We start from the raw sequence: 18987 nt of genomic DNA on the forward strand, positions 1-18987 counted from the left end.
ATACATAGATGGAGTATTATGGGTCATTTACAACGTAAGGTCGCAAGCAAATTGACCAATGACAGTCAAGCATTTTCGAAAATGCTTGACTGTCATTGGTCAATTTGCTTGCGACCTTACGTTCTACGGCTATTGTAGACGAGGCTTTAGCTACCAATAGATAAAAACAAAAGGGGCTTTGTGATTGGTTGCCTTTCATCATAAAATAAGTACCATCTTTGTATTTTATATATCTATGCTTTTTAATTACTTCTTGGCAAGCAAGCACGTGATCACAGAATAGAAGTCTGTGCACGTGACACGTGACAGGTGACAAGTGACAAATGTATAGTCTTTATCACTCCTATTCTTGAAAAAGAATGATAGATTGAAGATTGTAAATTGAAATTTGATTAATCAGAGAAGAAAGATATTTTATAAACTAAAAACTTCTTTTCTTTTATTTTGATTAATCAATTCCAATTTTTAATCTTCAATCTTTCATGCATCTTTTTTTATGTGGAAATAGGAGAGCAACGCAAATAAAAAAAACTTTAGTTTAGAGAGACAGCTGATTCAGAATAGTGGAGGACAGATACATGACATATACGTGTAGCGAGGATTCTACCAATCCTCCATCCCATCAAGTTCTGTCACATTATACACGCCGTGATGTATCGTTCGATACATTATATTATACACTAAGCGAATTCTTGGTAATTTGCATTGGCCTACGTCATCGGACACAGTGTACCAATGGATCACCCGTCGAATGGTGAACCACATTGACCAATATACAGTTTGTAGATTGTAATTCTGGAATTATCTGTGATTGAAGAAAAAAAAGAAAAAATCTCGAATAACACAATGCGGGCAGCTATCGCGATATTTTGTGTTTTTCTTGGCTGCTGCACCAACGTCGTGTTCCTGGAACTGCTTGTAAAGTAAGTACCGATGACTAAGCCGACTCAATGTATTGCATAACACAGTGCATAGATGTGTATATACACATTTGCGTATGAATGTATGTATAATACAATATACGCACATTTAGTAAAATCATATATAGTTTCTGTTACTCATCAATTATGTCTTGATATCTGATTTAAAAATAATACTTATATATATCTGCTGCTTTTGAATTTTATTTAATAATAGTACCATTGTATGTTTATATAGCGATTATTATTATGACAAAATTGTTATTATAAAATAAAAAATATACATACTAGAATCGATGATTAAATTAATAAGTAAATTATACATTGACTTATATTCTTGGAAAAATCTAAATGGATATGTTCAGATCAAAATAATATGTATGTATTTTTTATTAATTATTTTTTTATCACTTTTTCTCCCTCTTGGAGTTTGTACATCTTTTCTCAACTTGCTTCCTTTTATCCACTTATAAAAAAAATTATCTTACCTATCTAATTTATTTTATGTTTTAATTTTCTTATCTCAGCAATTAACTTATTAACTATCCTCTTCCTACATATGCAACTATCTCCTATATACACATTGCACCTCCTATTTTTATCATACTCTGTCTTTTCCTATCCTAAAAATTCCCATTTTTGTTTGCAATTTTTCTCTTTTATCTTTCCGATCAGTATAAGCACTGGTTTAATATATTGGTTTTTGTAATTTTAAAATTTGTTTTTTTAACAATTTCAACTTTTGACCATTCATCAATTTTTGATTGAAAAGGATTTGAGTAAAGATCAAAATTAATTCCACTAAGAAGAAATTTTAAGATTACCAAGAGTACAGTGTATTTTCAGTAAACTGCAGCTAAACTTCTTATTAACTTGAATATGCTGAAATATTGTTTCAAATATTGATTTTAGGGATGATCCTGGCAGTGGAAACCTTATTACGTTTTCACAATTTTTTGTTATAGCCCTCGAAGGGTTTATATTCACATCTAAATGTGGTACTGTCAAATCAAATGTAGGCATAAAGAATTACTTTATTTTAGTTACAATGTTTTTTGTTGTTAATGTTTGCAACAATTATGCCTTTGATTTCAATATTCCCATGCCATTGCACATGATATTTAGAGCTGTAAGTACTAATAAATTTAATTTAATGATACAAATGATCAGTTCTTACCATATCTAATGTACATCATATTATTTCAGGGTTCTCTCATAGCCAACATGATTATGGGTATTATTATTTTGAACAATAAGTATGCATTTAGCAAATATTTATCAGTATGTATGATTACAACGGGAATAGCACTATGTACGATTGTTAGCGGTAAAGAGATCAAGTCCTTGCAACAGAAAAACGTGGACCATATGCCGACAACACCATGGGATGACTTTTTTTGGTGGATTCTGGGAATATCTCTACTTACAATCGCCTTATTTATTTCTGCTAGAATGGGTATCTATCAAGAAGAACTTCACAAACGGTACGGTAAAAATGCACGGGAAGCTTTGTTTTACACAGTAAGTTTTTTATACTTTCTTACTGTATTAAATATTAACTTTATAGTATAATTATCAATATAATATATAAAATATCTTTACAGCATTTTTTACCTCTACCATTCTTCTTAACACTAGCGCCTAATATTTATGATCATTGGAAATTTGCGCTCGCATCCGAACCGGTGACGTTACCTCTGATTGGCGTAAATATGCCAGCATTAATTGTATATTTAATCGGAAACGTCTTGACGCAGTATCCTTTTCTAATTGCAACTATATTATGTTATATGCAGTATTGTATATCTGATGAATATACTATTACGTCTCCGAAATGTTCTCCTTAATTATATTTCAGATATATGTGCATCAGCTCAGTATTTGTGTTGACAACAGAGTGTAGCTCCCTCACAGTTACTTTGGTAATAACGCTGCGAAAGTTTCTGTCTCTGTTATTTTCGATTATCTATTTCAAAAATCCATTTACTATATATCATTGGATTGGTACGCTACTAGTCTTTATAGGTACAGTTATATTTACAGAAGTGATACCAAAGATTACGCAAAACTTACAGAATATATCTAAGACGAAAAAAATAGAATAAGTATATTAATATTTAAAGATGAGGCAAGCAAAGTATTCTCATCTCTTTTATTTTGTCGAGTATATGATAAAGCTCTGAATAAGTTCTTCATTTTACGTAATAGTTACATTATTTTGATATGCATAGATAATTACATTTTTCAAACAGGTATAATATCGAGAACAATCATGTGCCGTCCATTATTTTCTATAAATTTATATGCTTTTTCAAAATAGCTAACAACATTGGAAATGTATCATCTCTACTACCTCAATAATATACTTTCATATGTTCAAAGAATAAACAAAAGAATGAAGAATCACATTCTCTTTATTTCTATTACTACTTATAGATGTACCTGATCATTTGGTGATGTTGGTGTAAATCAGACTGTCGTTAGTGCGTTTTATTAATAACTTCGTAAATTCGGTTTTAACGATGCAGGTATATTTCTATTTTTTGTAATATATACTTTTTACAATAAATATATATTTTTTTCTTTATCTAGCAACAATTTAAATTCGATACGAGGGCACAGTAAGTTCGAGTAAATTTATAGTCAAGGTTTATAGATCATATATCGCTTAATTAGGCTCGTTGTTCGGAAAGTTCTCTCGGAAAATAGCTGAAAAAATAGTGAAAAGGCCACGTAATAATTAAGATAAAAGGAGACAGTATATTTATACTGCTGCTTGGCACGCATATATATATATATATGTGTGTGTAGTTTGTAACAAAAATATCTTTTTTACATCTAATTAAACTAAATTCCTATTTACACTATCTATTTGTGAAAAGGAGAGGATATTACAGAGTGTAAACAATGGCACGAGTTAACTATCCATGTACGAGCCAACTGTCTAAATACTCGTTGAAACAATGTTATATAGTTTCACGATATAAATGTACAAAAATGTAAGAAAATAAAGCTAAAATTCAAGAAAGAGTATTGCTGTTGTCGAGCACAGCCAAGATATGAAAAACGGATTTATTCCATCACGGGATGTTTAAAAATACTTATCGTAAGATAAACGAATATATAATACCTGATTCTAGCTTGTTACAATACATATGCTAGTGTGTTATTAATGTTGCAAAAACAATAGAAGAAATATTCTTCTAACAACTATTATTAAATTGGTCAACGTGTATATATAATTTCGTAAATTATAATTATTAATGATTAATTTATCTTTACGATTATAATCTCTATTTAAAAAACCAAGATTACAAGATGTTTGACAGCGCTATTTGTCTCATCAGAATGTAAATTTAGATCCAACTAAATTTATTACCGAATTTACGACAATCGGCTAGATCACATTTTTCTGTTCATAATCACTTTCATATTCTTTTACATCATATGGCATACATCACAATCTTAAGCATGCTTTCATGAGAAAAGTCTGTATGACCATAATAAAAGATATATTTAAAATATTATTTGAAATTGTACTTTATCTATAAAGTACAATTTGGCTGATATTCAAGTTTCATCCAAGTCATATTCCTGATATACATCAAGAAAAAAAAGTTATACCTTATAATATAAAGTTATACATTATATAAGAAAAATAATTCATCGAAAAACTCACAATATTATAGCAATATCCTCTGATCGATGTAAGAAAACTAAAAATCACAAAAATAAATTGTACGAATAAAATCCTTATAATTTGTTATCTGTAAATGTAACACCATTGCGTGATAATTGATCGGTCCATTCTGACATACCTTAAATAATAATCTGTTATTAAAATGGAAGGGATTCAGGTTTCTCTACGACTTTGAAGATATTAGATAGTTCGTCGACCAATGTTTCATATCGATAAGCTACCCGTATATCCGGTACATTGGTTCGCGTGATATCATTACCAGCGACTCCTTCCTTTGTATAGTTAGGTCCCAACCAGTACTGTTTGCTCTAAAATGAGAAATAATCATATTGCATGATACTGTTCGTGCATGAAATGACGTTGACCCGTTAAATACAAAATCGAAAGAACTACTTAATATATGAGTTATTATTATAATAAGATAAGATAGAAGATAAAACTTATAAAGTGAATCATGTACATAGGAAAATTGGAGAAGTGATATAACTTACTTTATGCGGGAAACCACTCATGAGGACAGAATTGCGTGCCAGCTCGCACATATCGCATGAACTAAGTTTCCACACTTGTGCAGCAATACTATATTCTTCCATCAGGGGTTCCTATAATTAACATATTATAATTAATATATTGTCCCATCATATTTTTAAATCTCATGAAATCTACTAATTACGTATAGCAAATTATAATTTTCGCATATCAATAATAATTTTCAAATATATATTATAAATAAAATCAAAGATATATTTTAAAATAAAATTACATTGTTACACATAATTGTATTTTTTTATTTACCTTTGTAAAATGAAACTGAAGAGGATCGTCTGTTGACAAGCTTACACATAGTCCTCTAGCAAGATATTCTGGAAGCGGATTTCGATGATAGTTGAGGAAAAGTGAGTTGTTACTAAGCGGCGACATTGCGATGCCGATTTGCGCCAAGTAATATAAATATTGGAGCACGGGAACTTTTCTGAGCAGCAGACCGTGTGAAATATTTTCCGCCATCATGTAGCCGCACACTAAATGTTGAACGGGCCCGGCTTCGCCACAATGAGGTCTCAAGACGAACGTATTCAAGCCTTGTTCCCTGTAAAAGATTTCATATCGAAGATGTTTTACGGGATAATTATTTTAAATAATATATAGAAGAATCTTATAGTAAGAGCAACATACGCTCTAAAATGATTGAGGACCGTCATATTTGCATAAGTGTAGTACTGGTAGTATCCATACGGAGGATTTTCTATGTCATCCCATTCCACAGGTGGACAAACATCTTTGTCAAAAAGAGGATTTTCCGGTTTACTTTCATCATCCACGGAATCGAAACCTATTACCTATAGCGATAATAAAGTAGCAAATGTAAAATATATTTAGGAAAACAGCAGATAAAGAGAGATAATAATGGATTAAAGAATATAATATGAAATAGTAGAAAAGAACGTACATATTGTAAAAATTTATGTAACTCCGGATGAGAATGGGGATCGTTGGTCACTTCAAAGAGTGGCAGGAAGATATTGTTGATGATCTCTTGGAAATTAATCATAAGCTTGTTCAGCTTAAAGATATCGCTATAATGTAGGAAATGCAAACGGTAAAAATTTTTTCAAATTAATTTTAATTTTCGCGTATATTATGTACAAACTTACTATAATCTAGGAATCTGTATAAGCCAGCGCACGTTGTCCGAGTAGACATCACTCTGGATCGCCCATTTGGCTAGCTTGTCCCATTCCTCTGGACTCTTGCCGTAAATCGAAAGACGCAGTTCCGCATTCTGATACTTTGACTCTTCAAGATCACTTGCAACTTCCTTGATTATTCTCGCAAAGTACGTACCATTCAGATAATTGTCCGTTTTCAGAAAAACTTCACGCAGACGGCTCTCGCCGATTGGATTATATTTTGCGTTGAACTTGTCGAATCTGTGAAACGTATTTCTGTCCTGGGAAAAAAAGAAAAGAGTTATGCGTTTTAATTCGTTTTTTTAAACTCGTAATATTTTAACGTAATATCATTCAGAGAGACACTTACTGCGTGTACATCCAACATGTCGACACTTAAATCGTAGGTCGTTAGGTTCATAGACTGAAAAACTTCGCGAAGTGTCATGGTCTCCCCATTTTTGGAACAAGTAACCACTTCGTCTGCGTGATTCTTTAACGTTTTTTTGATAAACCTAAGCAGATGTTTTTGATTCATGCATGAAGCCGCATGTATGTGAGTATCAACCTGTGAAATAGATCGTACAATAGTAACTTGATGACACGTTGATATAAAAGAAGCAGAAAGAGCTAACTTGAGAAATAAAAATATATCTTGTTTTTTTTCTTGAGATATCAGTATGTAACAATTTTTTTTCAAACTATAATATAAATTCTTTATTATTAGATTGATGTGCAAGGTTCGTCATTTTTTTTACATTGTTTCACTTTAAATAAATTTTAAAAAAAACTTCTTTCTAGAAAGAATATATTGAAATCAATGATGTGATCACATTTTAATTAATAAAAATTACTTTGATTGATGAAAATTACTTTGAAACTGTGTAATGCCGTTTTTTCTCTTCATGACAAGATGATGACATGATGCTAAATATAAAATTATATTATATAAAGATGTAAAATGTTTGCGATACACGTTTTATCTTTAAAAATGGATCTTTCCAGATTATGATCCCGATACTACTTGCACTTTAAATTATTCAGACCTTTCTAATATTGTAGAAGTCCCTATGTGGCACCGCCTTCTGACTCGCTAGCTCCCTGAGCTCGTTCAACAATACGTGCAATTGATACTTGGAGGAAAGATAACTCAGTCTTCGGTAGCAGAAAGATTTCAAAGGCCCGTCGGCGATCATGGTGCACAATACATTCATATCTTGGACGAAAGTGGCCAGATCCGGATACGAGTATGGGAGTGGTTTGCCGTTGGCCAAATCCTCGTCATTGGCGAATACATTGAATACGCCGTTGACTGGTACAATCTTGTAGTTTTTCGCCGGTGGAAACTCGCATTCCCACGGATCGCCCCGAGATGCGGGCGCATGTACCGGATGATCTGATGAATTAATCAAAGCGTGCATTAGCATCATTTAACGCGCTAGCTATTTATTGCCGCAGCGCTGTTTATTTTATTTCGATAAAAAAATCATCTTGCCCATTAGAAATAAAGAGAAATAGATAAAGAAAAGAAAGAGAGAAAGAAAGAGAGAGAGAGAGAGAGAGAGAAACTCTACTATAATTAAGTAGTAGCTAACATAATTCAAAACAGCGTGCAACGGATATTCAAGGCAAGGATAATAGGTAAGGGAGACCTGTCCAAAAGACGTCTTTGATCAGCGCGTCGATGTCCGAGTCGGACCAAGCTTCCTTGATTTCGTTCACAATATCCAGCTCTTTCCCTTAAGAAATATATAACAAAACTAATATCGTATACTTCTCGTTAGCCCATATATATGCTAAAGAGTTGATAAAGTAAAACTGTGTGTTTGTGTTTTATGGTGTTTCACATAAAGAGCTGCGTGATTGGATACGCACATTGCGTATCGTTGCGTTGCGACGAAAAAGAAAAGAAAAAAATTACACAATACACAAACGATAGCTTGACGTCGATCGATTGCTATCGGCATTTGAAGCGCTAAACAGTAATATTAATTGGATTATAATGATTCGTGAGACGACAATCAAGTATTATTTTTTCTTTTTTAGTGTCGACAACACGAGGTAGGAACGGGAGTAAGGATATGAAACATACGTAGAGCAAAGATATAGAACACTGATTTGAATTTCTTACATACAATTTTGAGATTCGAGTCGTTCCTCGATTAACAATAATTACCTTTGATGGCCTTTCGATCATCGTGATGGATTTCGTCGTCCGTGGTGAGTGGTCTTTTATCGACACTGCGTAAGAATCTAGATGTAATAGAAGGGAAGCTTTGTTTGGAGTTGTTCATGTATTTCTCACGTATCGCCAAAGCCTGTACCAGCATTTTTGACGCCCTTTGAAGATCTTCCAGAGGTACCTATGTACAATTTTCAAGAAAAGAAAAATGTGATAATATATATAAAACAAATTTGTAATTAAACAATTACATCCTTCAGTATGTAAAGTTTATATAATTTTTTAATATAAATTTTTGACTATTTTTTAAGATAAATAATTAAAAATAAATTTCTTATAATCATTCATTTATAATAAGATCGTATAAAACTTACATATATAATTCAAACTATAAAATTAATAATCATGTAAGCTCGCAAATGTAAAATAATTTCAATATATTTAATGTCAAGGTCGTTAAATGGAGAAACTCGATTCTTTAGAGAAATATCTCTTATGTAGAATAATATATATATATATATAAAGGAGCGAGAGAGGTAGCTATAAATGACTAAAGGTTTTTCGCATAAGTTTCCGCAGTCTCAAGGTTTCAAGTCACACAAAATCTCTAAAGTGACACGTCGTGCATAATGTAGCATCCGTGAAACTATACAACTATACAGAAATTATATTTTGATTAAATATAGATAATATCTCGCAGTCATTTTATTTTTCAGAAAATATTCAATAGCTCATTTTTCTATATTTCAATGATTAATCGATTTAATAATTTAAGTATTCGCTAAGCATGATGCATAATTTGCATTTATAAATTATGTCAATCATAATTTCAATCCTCCTACTTTGAATAATAATTAATACAGCAATCACGTTGTTCCGAAAAAAAAATCAGTCATAAAAAAACCTTACGGCGCAATGTGATAGATTTTTGATTTTATTAAAAATCTATCACACAACTAAGATTGTCAATACTCTGAGACTTACTCCAGAAGTGTCTTCGCCGGATATGGAAACTCGTTGGAAGTGAGGCACAAAGTCATTTTCTTCGATTTTGAAACTATGATCAGTGTCATCGGGAACTCCTGGATGGAGCGATGGCTCGTAATGACTACGACGTTCCTCAAGATCCTTTGCAGCTCTGTCAAGAAAGAAGAAAAACGTTTCGAGAAATCTATTTTTTTTTAGATGAAATAACTTTTTAGATGAAATAAAAAAAATCTTGCAGTAAAATTTACATTTATGCAAGATTATTCGCAATTATATTATGCAACATTAAAGTCAAACTTCTTAATTAAATTTAATATTAAATTTCTTAATAAATTGATATAAAAAATGATTTATTATAATTTTTTCATTCTTGATATTAACATGTATTTCAATATATGTGTGTGTGTGTGTGTGTGTGTGTGTGTGTAATTAAATCTGACATTTACTTTCTATTGTTTACTTATACATAAAAATACATAAAATACATAAAAGTAAATAACAAAATAAATAATAAATTTGCAATTTTAAAAATTAACATTTGCTTTAAATATTCTATAAATATTTTATAATTTCGTTTTTATTTATTTATTTTATAATAATTCGTTTCAAATTTAATAAAGGATTTTATCTTATATTGACATACATTAACTGTGTGCCCTGAACAGGACAATATCTAAAATTATACAAACGTCGATATGAGAGAATTTATAACGGAGTTAATTCACGGAGTTACAACGAAGACAAAGTGCAATTTCATGATTAAGAAAGAAGGATTAAATTTGACGAGGTCGTGATAGTCGCGATACTTTACGGACTTTTGACACCAGGGTTATCGACAAATATCGTGTCGATATATAGGCTTCTCTTTTTCTTGTATATACATGGAAAATTAAAAACAACTCTGTGAGAGATAACCGCTCTTTAATTAATGCATCATTCGAAGCGTTCTATCCATTTAATCCATTTATATCGGCTTATTTTCTCATGTCCATAATTTCATAATGTTATTTAAATAAAAAGATCAGACTTGCTATTGAAACGAGTATCTCCAACTGCGATGGATAAATGTTAAAGCTGCTTACAAAAGCTGTACAGCAATATAACAGATATTAATTTTTAAAGTATCAGATATATTATAATGAGCATTCAAGTACAACACAAAAGAATATAACATTAAATTAAATTAATAAAAATTGATAAATATTAATAGCATACTTAATTTATCATGACATTTAAAAAATATAGTAATGTCAACATATTATCAAAATTAATAATTTAATTAATATATAGCATTTTAAGATTACTAGGTACTGTCATTGTATTATTGTAATTAAATATAATTTTATAATATTCTTAATAATAATTAATATTATAATAAGAAATATTATAATAGTCTTAATAATAATTTACAATGTATATTGTATGACAATAAGTAGCCCAAATTAATAATATAAAACTGTATACAATATTATACATATATAATACTAGTTTCGAGAAAAATTTTTTAAAATTATTAAAGTAATCTATCGTATTCTTTGCTCAGAGTCCATAACAAAGTGCGAATTACCTCAGGAGAATCCTATTATCTCTCGTCCATCGTTTTGACTCGTTCGCGTCTGCGAACATGTTACGCGATCGATGCCACGTGTTGCAGATTGATCGCCCCTACGCGCGAAGTGGAAATTATGTGAGTTGAATAACGAAAAGAAGTTTGTTCTGTACTTTGTTCTATTCTCATTTGACAGTCTTTCGTGATTTTTCATAAAAAAAACAACGTTACCAAAACTTCAGCGCGCAAAATAACTTTCGCTTATTCTCCCGCTCGTAAGAAGATGAGAACGCAACGAATAATGCTCGTTTCGATCTAATAGCATTTCTCGATCACGATCACGATGTCGAGTCGACTGCATCATCTGATCTCCAGTTACATAGTCGGAAAATTTCCATGATCTGTCATGATTAGTCGGTCGATATACCCGATAAGTTCCTTTTACAGATGCTAATAAGGCGCAATGGGAGCCACGTGGTCCTTTCCCAGTTTTTTTCACAGTCTCACGCATATATTTCACTACACTATTGCATTACGTCAATATCACTAAATAGGTTAACATAATCGTTTGCTTTTATTACTAAATTTCTCTCGATAATCATCATTTCGGCGTAGATGATTTCTTGCCTTGATTTATACTTTAATACAAAATATTATGTAATATATTTTATACTATGTATTTATATTATAATATATATTTATATTATGTATATATTAAATTAAAAAATATATAAAAAAGTAATATTTATTATTCATTAAATATTATTTATATATAGAGAGAAAAGCAAATGTAAAGAAATGTCAATTGTGTCGTGATTACAGATAATTTTTATTATAAATAATCTTTCAATCATCTTTTAACGCCTATTAGTATTTAATATTCTTTGTCGATGTTGCCATTTTATATTTCGCACTAGTGCGACCTAACTTAGTTGATAAATAGTTATGGGATATAGTGAAAGAATAACAAAATTTCTACAGTATAATAGCATCCTATACGACGCTGCGGTAACACGTTTATCACATCTTTGTTCCTGCCTTTAACCTTTCTAAGTTCAACTAAAAATCCTATAAAAATATTTAAATAGCGGAATATTTAATAATAAATACTATTTTAATTTCTATCTAATGTTTTTGTTGTTTTAAATGATAAAAGTCTTCATTAAATCAATTAGGAACTTTAGAATTCTACAGAAGACATCCGGAATATATAATATATCATTTTTTTTCATATTTTAAAATAATTGAAGCCAATTTCATAGAAATCTTTCAAGATATATATTTTATAAAAGATTTTTTAGTTTCTTTTTTTAATCCTTATAATTCTCTCGATTATAATAATTTCTTGTTAAACTTTGATTTTTTAATTCTTAAGTATCTCTATAAAATTTAAATTATTATATTAAAAAATATAGCGTAAGTTATAAGGGAAATACGTAAAAATAAATAAAAGTTTAAAGAAATACAAGATTAATAAATCACACTGATCGATTAAAAGTTATAAATTTGAATCAAATTCTTGAAGGATTCTTTCAAATAAATTCCAGAATCGCGTATTGCATCTTTCACGCGATGCTGTTGACGCGATATTTAAACGTCAGTGGGACGCGTTCCTCTTCAATCAGTTAGTATCGAATAATATGATATGATCTTGCTAAGTGTTGTTCGCATAAAGATTAATGCTGTTACAGACACACTGATATTATAATAAGAAATTTTTTAATCCACTATATTTACGTAAATGCGTGATAATGCATTACGATATAAATACTTTTTTTGCAAAAGCTCCAAGTTGCGGTATAACTGCATTGCAGCGGAAGAAGCAACAAATCAAAGTTTCCGTTTTTAAAATGGATTAAATGCAACTTTAAAATAATTCAATCGAATCTTTTGCATTTGTACTTGTTGTTAATGAATTAAATACCATTTTAACAAATAAATAATTTTTTGTTGAATATGCAATTACCGAATATTATCATGTATGTATATATTTTTATATTTATGTTTATATTTATTATAAAAAATATATATTCTCAAATTGAATCGATGAAAATGTTACCGATTAAAGCAGTGACAAGATTGCACTAAAAATCAGTGAATATTTCACATTCTCTTTTGTCTTGTTTGACTGATTGAAACAGTACGATTTTACTGAAAAATAAGTCATTACCACTAACTAATCTTTCTCAGTAAGATTTCACTCTTTGCTTTAGTTACTATACTTATAATTTAAATTATCACTACTTATCAGTAATAATACACTGATTTATTCCACTTAAGAGAATATTTTTAGAAAATAATGATCACATGTATGTAAAATGTATGTATGTCCGCTATACAATTTTAATTTTTCATACAAACGGCATAAAACGTAGTTACGTTAGAATATAATCACTCGTTGCGATCAGCAATCGAACTTGATATAGTTTCGGTGACGTAAAATTCCGATGAGTTAAAATAATTCGTATAAATTATTAGAGCGACAATTTAGTGTAAAGATCCATTTTTCCATCTATATATAACTCGCCAGTTGTATTACTACCGGTTTCATATATAACACGAGACCGGACTTATTGTGCGCGAACATATATATTACTCTTTACACGCTTGCAACTATCTCTTCTAGTTACGTGCCGGAAATCACGTAATACGCTGCCGAGTATACGTCCTATATCAACGATGGTCGCACGAGCACTGAACGGGCGACTGAGGAGGGCTGATCGCGAGCAACCCCTTCATCCTCCTATCCCTCTCTCTTTTCACCACCCTACCACGTTTCACGAACTCTCTGATTGCATATAAAGACTGCTGATGCATGGTTTCCGCTTACGAAGCTTCTTTTTATATCATATCTTTACACATGTTAAGTACATTGTTAAAATATTGTAATAAAAATAACTGCATATAAAATATAAAAATAAATAAATATATAATAAATAAAATATATATAAATATAAAAATGTCTGCATATATATGCAGACAGTTTTATATTGCAATATTTTAACATACGTTATTACAATGCTCATAAATAAATATAATTTAATGTTACATCGTTATTTTACTTTGAATATTATCAGCTATATTGCAATATTGACACTTTTATAGAAGATAAAATAACATCGATAGGTCTCTAATGCTTCGATATCGTTGAAGTATTATCAACATTTTTCAGTTATGACAAGGAGACAGAAATATGAACAGAAAACTGTCTTGAATAAGTTTATTCATCTTTGTTTCATGACGAAAACCAACTATGATCGATTTTTGAGATGGAGGTCACCTCACACAGGCTGTGTGTTTCGCAACAAAGGTTTGTATATGTCTCTTCCACAAGTTACACGAAAGGTGAGAATCTTGTTTCTTCGTCGAGAACTTTAGTAATTACCTTTCATCAAATCCTTCGATGTTATTTATAACATGGAGTTTTATTCTTTAAGTAACGATTATGACACACATTCCGAATTGAATTATCGTATTACATTAAGCACCTCGAGGCCAGACAGGCACACATCCTGCGTTGAATTATTGATCGTAGCTTTATCGGCTGCAACGGCAAAATTCCGTTCACGACTTTGACGATGAGTTTATCGGTGATCAACGATCCTGTCCCAAGGTAATTCATGATTGCTCTCCGATTTTCACATAATTGATAAACAAAAATTTCGTAACTGATGTAAATGTTACGCGAATGGCTATCGATGTGTATGTATATATTTTTAATCAAATACGACATGTTTATGAATAAAATGAATGTGTATATCAGACAATATATTCATCATGATTATATTTTTTCTAAAATTTCTCTTTTAAACAATGTAATTTAAAAAGATATAGACTATAAGTAATAAATCTTTTAAGATTTTTAGATATATATATATATATATATATATATATATATATATATATATATATATATATATATACATAAATGATAAATGTTTCATTACATATTACTATCACATTTATAGATTGATCTTGATATATTAACTTGTATCATGAATAATTCTATCAATATTAATTAAATGCGTTGAATTAAGTTAAAGCTTCGTCTTATTGAAAATATATTTCAAACTAGATTACAATCCAAATTATTAAATATGGAAATAGGATATGCATGTACGTATAAGTTTAAGACATATCTCCTACATAATACATTGTAGTTCACGTACAGTTCTTCATTTCGTTATTAAAAACGTAATAATTTCAAAATGTAAAAAGCACGAATGTGGCAAAAATTGAAAAGGAACACAGAATTTTATCGAGTAATAAAATGGCTTTGTTTACGCGAAATTCTCAAAATGTCCATTTCAATCTATTTATTTGAAGTATGGGCGACATGATCTATCAGTCTCTATCCTGTCCATTAATCTTTAGCTCGTATTTATATGTAATACATTACGGAATCGATGAAATATCTAATAATGATTCCAAACTAGTTCGCACGACGCAAACTCGACGAACGTTGTCGAGTTGGCATTCTAATTCTTCAATGTACATATGTACATAAAAATGTACGTTGCATAAAATGTTTCTTATTGTTCCGTCACATTGCAGGAAATAGACTAACATTAAGTGTCGGCGCTCGATTGTCACGTTAAAAAATACAATGTCTTTCTTTTTCTCTTTCTCTCTTTAATGTAATCCTATTGCCTATCTCTATAAAACATTCTTATATAAGAATATAGATCTGTCTTGCAGTTAGAATTTTATGAATATTTCTCGAGTTTTTTTTTTAAACTATCTGATTAATAAACTTTTTTTGCCATCCTGATCTTTATGGAATTTAAATTTTAATAAAAAGTTTAAGTAAAGAGAATTAGAAAAATTCTTTGAAAAATGAAAATTCTGATATTCTCTTAATGAAAACTAGAGCAATCGTTCGATATATTCTTATCGGGCACATTTAAAAATGTTATATTTTACAATAATATTAATTAATAATCCGGTAATAGTATATCGTACAAAGAATAAGTGACTTTTTAATTGTTCCTTAATTTTCGTAAAAGCTCCCTAATGGATCATGATATAGTCACTTGAGATGTACGATATGCGACTATCATGACATTTAAACATGCTATAGCAAATCATGCGTCTCTAAAATGTCAGAATGTTTAGATCAATATATGGTATATCATATATATAGATTAGCTTTTATTTAAAAAATATTTAAAACACTATTTCTCTTTAAACACCGTTGTCTTTTGGAAAAGTATTAATTTTTTCAGATATTTTTGAAGACTTTACATATGTTTTATCAGTTTTTATTAACTTTTAATTCAGAATTTTTTGATCCCTTAACAATAAGTGCTCGCATCGTAAACAATCTGCATGAGGTTTATGGCACTCGATCTTACTAAGTATTCGAGTGCGATAGCGCATGTATACACACTTTATATCCTTCGATATACTTTAATACTTTCTGCATAATCATAAAAATCGCGGTCATAACTTTATCGCTGTTTAATTATCAGCATTACTTTTAGTCCTCAAAATTAACTTTTTGTAACGAAAAAATATTCGATAAATGGGTGAGATCAACGTAAGATTAACTAAAATTAATTCTTATGCTTGATATATTTTAATATGCATATAGATTTTTGTATTAGGAATTGATATAATAGTATTTTCTTTGATTTTTTTCGATTCAAATGCAATTATTTATTATAGAGGTATATATATTTCGACTGAAATGCATTGAAATGAATTTCAATTAAACGATTAAAAAGACGATTAAAATTTTGGAAATATTTTGCATACATAAAATATATATGTGATATATTTTCAAATATTTTACAAATTTTTACATATGTAAAATATTGTTATGTATAATTGTTTATGTATATTTATATGTTATTTATATTTATATATTATATAATTTTTATATATAATATATTTTTAATATAATTATGCATATTTTATATACATACATATTATATTGTCTATACATACTTGATTAAGCATTAATCATTCAAATATATTCGAAGACATGCATTTTAGAATTCTAATTACAATTAATTACACTTACTTGACGGTCAGTTGTCGTTGAATCAGAAGCTTCTTCTCGATCTGTTCGATTGGAAATTGGGGCACCTCATAAGGTGCCGAAATCTCATTCGGTAACTCGGAAGCAAGTCTTAAGCTACTGCCACCTCCAGTGCCAGTTCCGCCACCTTCGATGCCGAAAACTGGGCTCTCACTACCTGCAACGAGAAGTAAAATAATTTTATTAAAGTAAGATTAACTAATAGGATCAATAATTTTTTTATATATCATAGTGTATCTATTTTTTATTAATATAAATACAAAGATATTAATAAAACTTGCAATATATTACTCGAAAAAATCACAAACTTTCTATTTTGTTCAGAGACAAACATATGTATACAACATGGAAGAGACTGTGACGAAAAAGTTAGAGAGATCATAATTTTTCTAATTATCAAGGAATTTTTTTACCATTATTCACATAGTCTGTAGCTTGTCCGGTTTTCTGCAACCACTCAGTAACAGAATTGCGCTTGTACACGGCAAGGATTTCATTCTCATTTCCCATTTCAAGAATTTCGATCAATACGAATCTCTAACGTTTCTGTAAATATTTTCCAGCTTTACTTTCTAATTACATTTATATGACCTCTTCATTTGGAAAGTTTGAAATGATTGATCGCCTTTTTAACTCGCCCAAAAAGATTATGTACAAATAACTATAATTAATTTAATAAGTGATAAAGTTATTATATTAAACTGAAACACACGGTAGCATTTTAATAAAATGTAATTAAAAGTAGCAATCTATTATGTCGAAAAAATTAAAAACGTCAAATACTGATCATTAACTATAATAGTTACATATGCGATTCGCAATTCACATGTTTATTAAATTTTTTAATTAAACGTATGTAATTCTAAAGTAATACGCAATTGTTTGATAATTAATTATAAATTATTCATAGTGTTGTTTTTTAATTTATATTTATAATTTTTTAAGTCGATTCTTCTTATAGTTGTAAATATTATTTTATCACAAGAACATTTCTAATTTAACGATGGTAACTCCGTGTACATATCATCGTCCTACAAAATGATCAATGAACCACCGAGCTCGTCGTGACCCTCGACTGTCGACAAATCTACAAAGAGCCGCGGTGTCAGGTTATTAATAGAACGCAACGCGGCATTCGAGGACTGTTGTTTTCGTTCGACAAATCGACGACGGAGAGTTTTCTCGTCTTCGACGCAATGGTTCAACTACGAGAGCAAAGAGGTTCATACACATTCTTGTAAATAAGACTATGACAAAATAAATAACAAGTTATTACGACGAACTCGCAGGCTTTACAACCTTGCTAGAGAATTATGCGTAATAAATGGTAGTCTACGTCAGAATATACGTGAATTGGGGTTGCGTCAGGGATAATTAAATCACGCCTATACACAGTTTCTATATGTGTAACTTGCATGAAATTCACACAAATGTATTTTTGTCAACTGTGTAAACGAAATAGAAAATAAGCTAATTATTCTTTTTTATTTTCTTATTATTGTAATGTGAGAAGAAAAATACGAAATGTAAATTTATAAGAAATAAATATCTTAAAAAAGAAAAGAGAAAAGAGTAATCACTATATTTATTTTATGCAATTAAAATTTTCATGTGTCAAAGAATTTGTGATAAAAATAAAAGACGAAACAAATATATTAAGATAAGCAAAGAATAACAAAAATGTATAAAATATTTTTCAGTTTAAAAACCCGTTTACAAAAGAGCTGTTTACAAAAGAACATTGCAACAAAATAACAGATTCGATTAATGTGAATTCGTTTCAATGTAAATTAGCAAACTGTTGGCGGCTAGAATTTGCGACACGATGTTAATAAACGATTTTAATTCACTTTTCTTCTCCTAGTGTTGATAATGGCAACTATAATAAAAACACTGGTTCACATGATAAATAGTTAATCCGAGAAAAATTTCGATA

At 29.8% G+C, this 18987-nt stretch overlaps 2 protein-coding genes across 11 annotated transcripts in view; one reads left to right on the forward strand and one right to left on the reverse strand.

The window, feature by feature from the left end:
* Nucleotides 1-395: 395 nt before the first annotated feature.
* Nucleotides 396-3323, forward strand: Efr (ER GDP-fucose transporter). Of its 2 annotated transcripts, XM_072888953.1 has the most exons (6): nt 396-923; nt 1159-1298; nt 1833-2049; nt 2127-2441; nt 2525-2676; nt 2779-3323. In XM_072888953.1, coding segments are annotated over exons 2-6 (933 nt in total). In that variant the 5' UTR covers nt 396-923; nt 1159-1296; the 3' UTR covers nt 3026-3323. The 2 variants fall into 2 exon arrangements, with proteins under 2 accessions (XP_072745054.1, XP_072745053.1); XM_072888952.1 differs by lacking the exon at nt 1159-1298.
* Ampdeam (AMP deaminase) overlaps nt 2104-18987 on the reverse strand; it is a 29900-nt gene continuing 13016 nt past the window's right edge. For 4 of the 9 annotated variants that reach the window (XM_072888942.1, XM_072888947.1, XM_072888944.1 and 1 more), the window contains 14 exons: nt 17034-17208; nt 9457-9610; nt 8467-8653; nt 7943-8029; nt 7337-7686; nt 6661-6858; nt 6276-6571; nt 6071-6197; nt 5797-5960; nt 5416-5710; nt 5112-5222; nt 4739-4928; nt 4600-4636; nt 2104-3629 (listed from right to left, as the gene is read on the reverse strand). In XM_072888942.1, coding sequence (XP_072745043.1) covers nt 4758-4928; nt 5112-5222; nt 5416-5710; nt 5797-5960; nt 6071-6197; nt 6276-6571; nt 6661-6858; nt 7337-7686; nt 7943-8029; nt 8467-8653; nt 9457-9610; nt 17034-17208 — 2315 coding nt within the window. In that variant the 3' untranslated portion in view covers nt 2104-3629; nt 4600-4636; nt 4739-4757. Of the gene's footprint in view, nt 3630-4599; nt 4637-4738; nt 4929-5111; nt 5223-5415; nt 5711-5796; nt 5961-6070; nt 6198-6275; nt 6572-6660; nt 6859-7336; nt 7687-7942; nt 8030-8466; nt 8654-9456; nt 9611-11026; nt 11647-17033; nt 17209-17464; nt 17598-18987 lie in introns of those variants that run through there. The other 5 variants (XM_072888948.1, XM_072888945.1, XM_072888950.1 and 2 more) reach the window with 4 other exon arrangements.

This window comes from Anoplolepis gracilipes, chromosome 3 (genome assembly GCF_047496725.1).
Source record: "Anoplolepis gracilipes chromosome 3, ASM4749672v1, whole genome shotgun sequence".
Taxonomy (NCBI): Eukaryota; Metazoa; Arthropoda; class Insecta; order Hymenoptera; family Formicidae; genus Anoplolepis; species Anoplolepis gracilipes.

Bases quoted from the DNA above. Each gene is read 5' to 3' on its own strand.
- Efr (XM_072888952.1), top strand. From the start codon at position 847: ATGCGGGCAGCTATCGCGATATTTTGTGTTTTTCTTGGCTGCTGCACC. The intron at 2,050-2,126 runs GTAAGTACTAAT...ATATTATTTCAG, and splicing joins TGCACATGATATTTAGAGCT to GGTTCTCTCATAGCCAACAT. The intron at 2,677-2,778 runs GTATCCTTTTCT...ATTATATTTCAG, and splicing joins ATCGGAAACGTCTTGACGCA to ATATATGTGCATCAGCTCAG.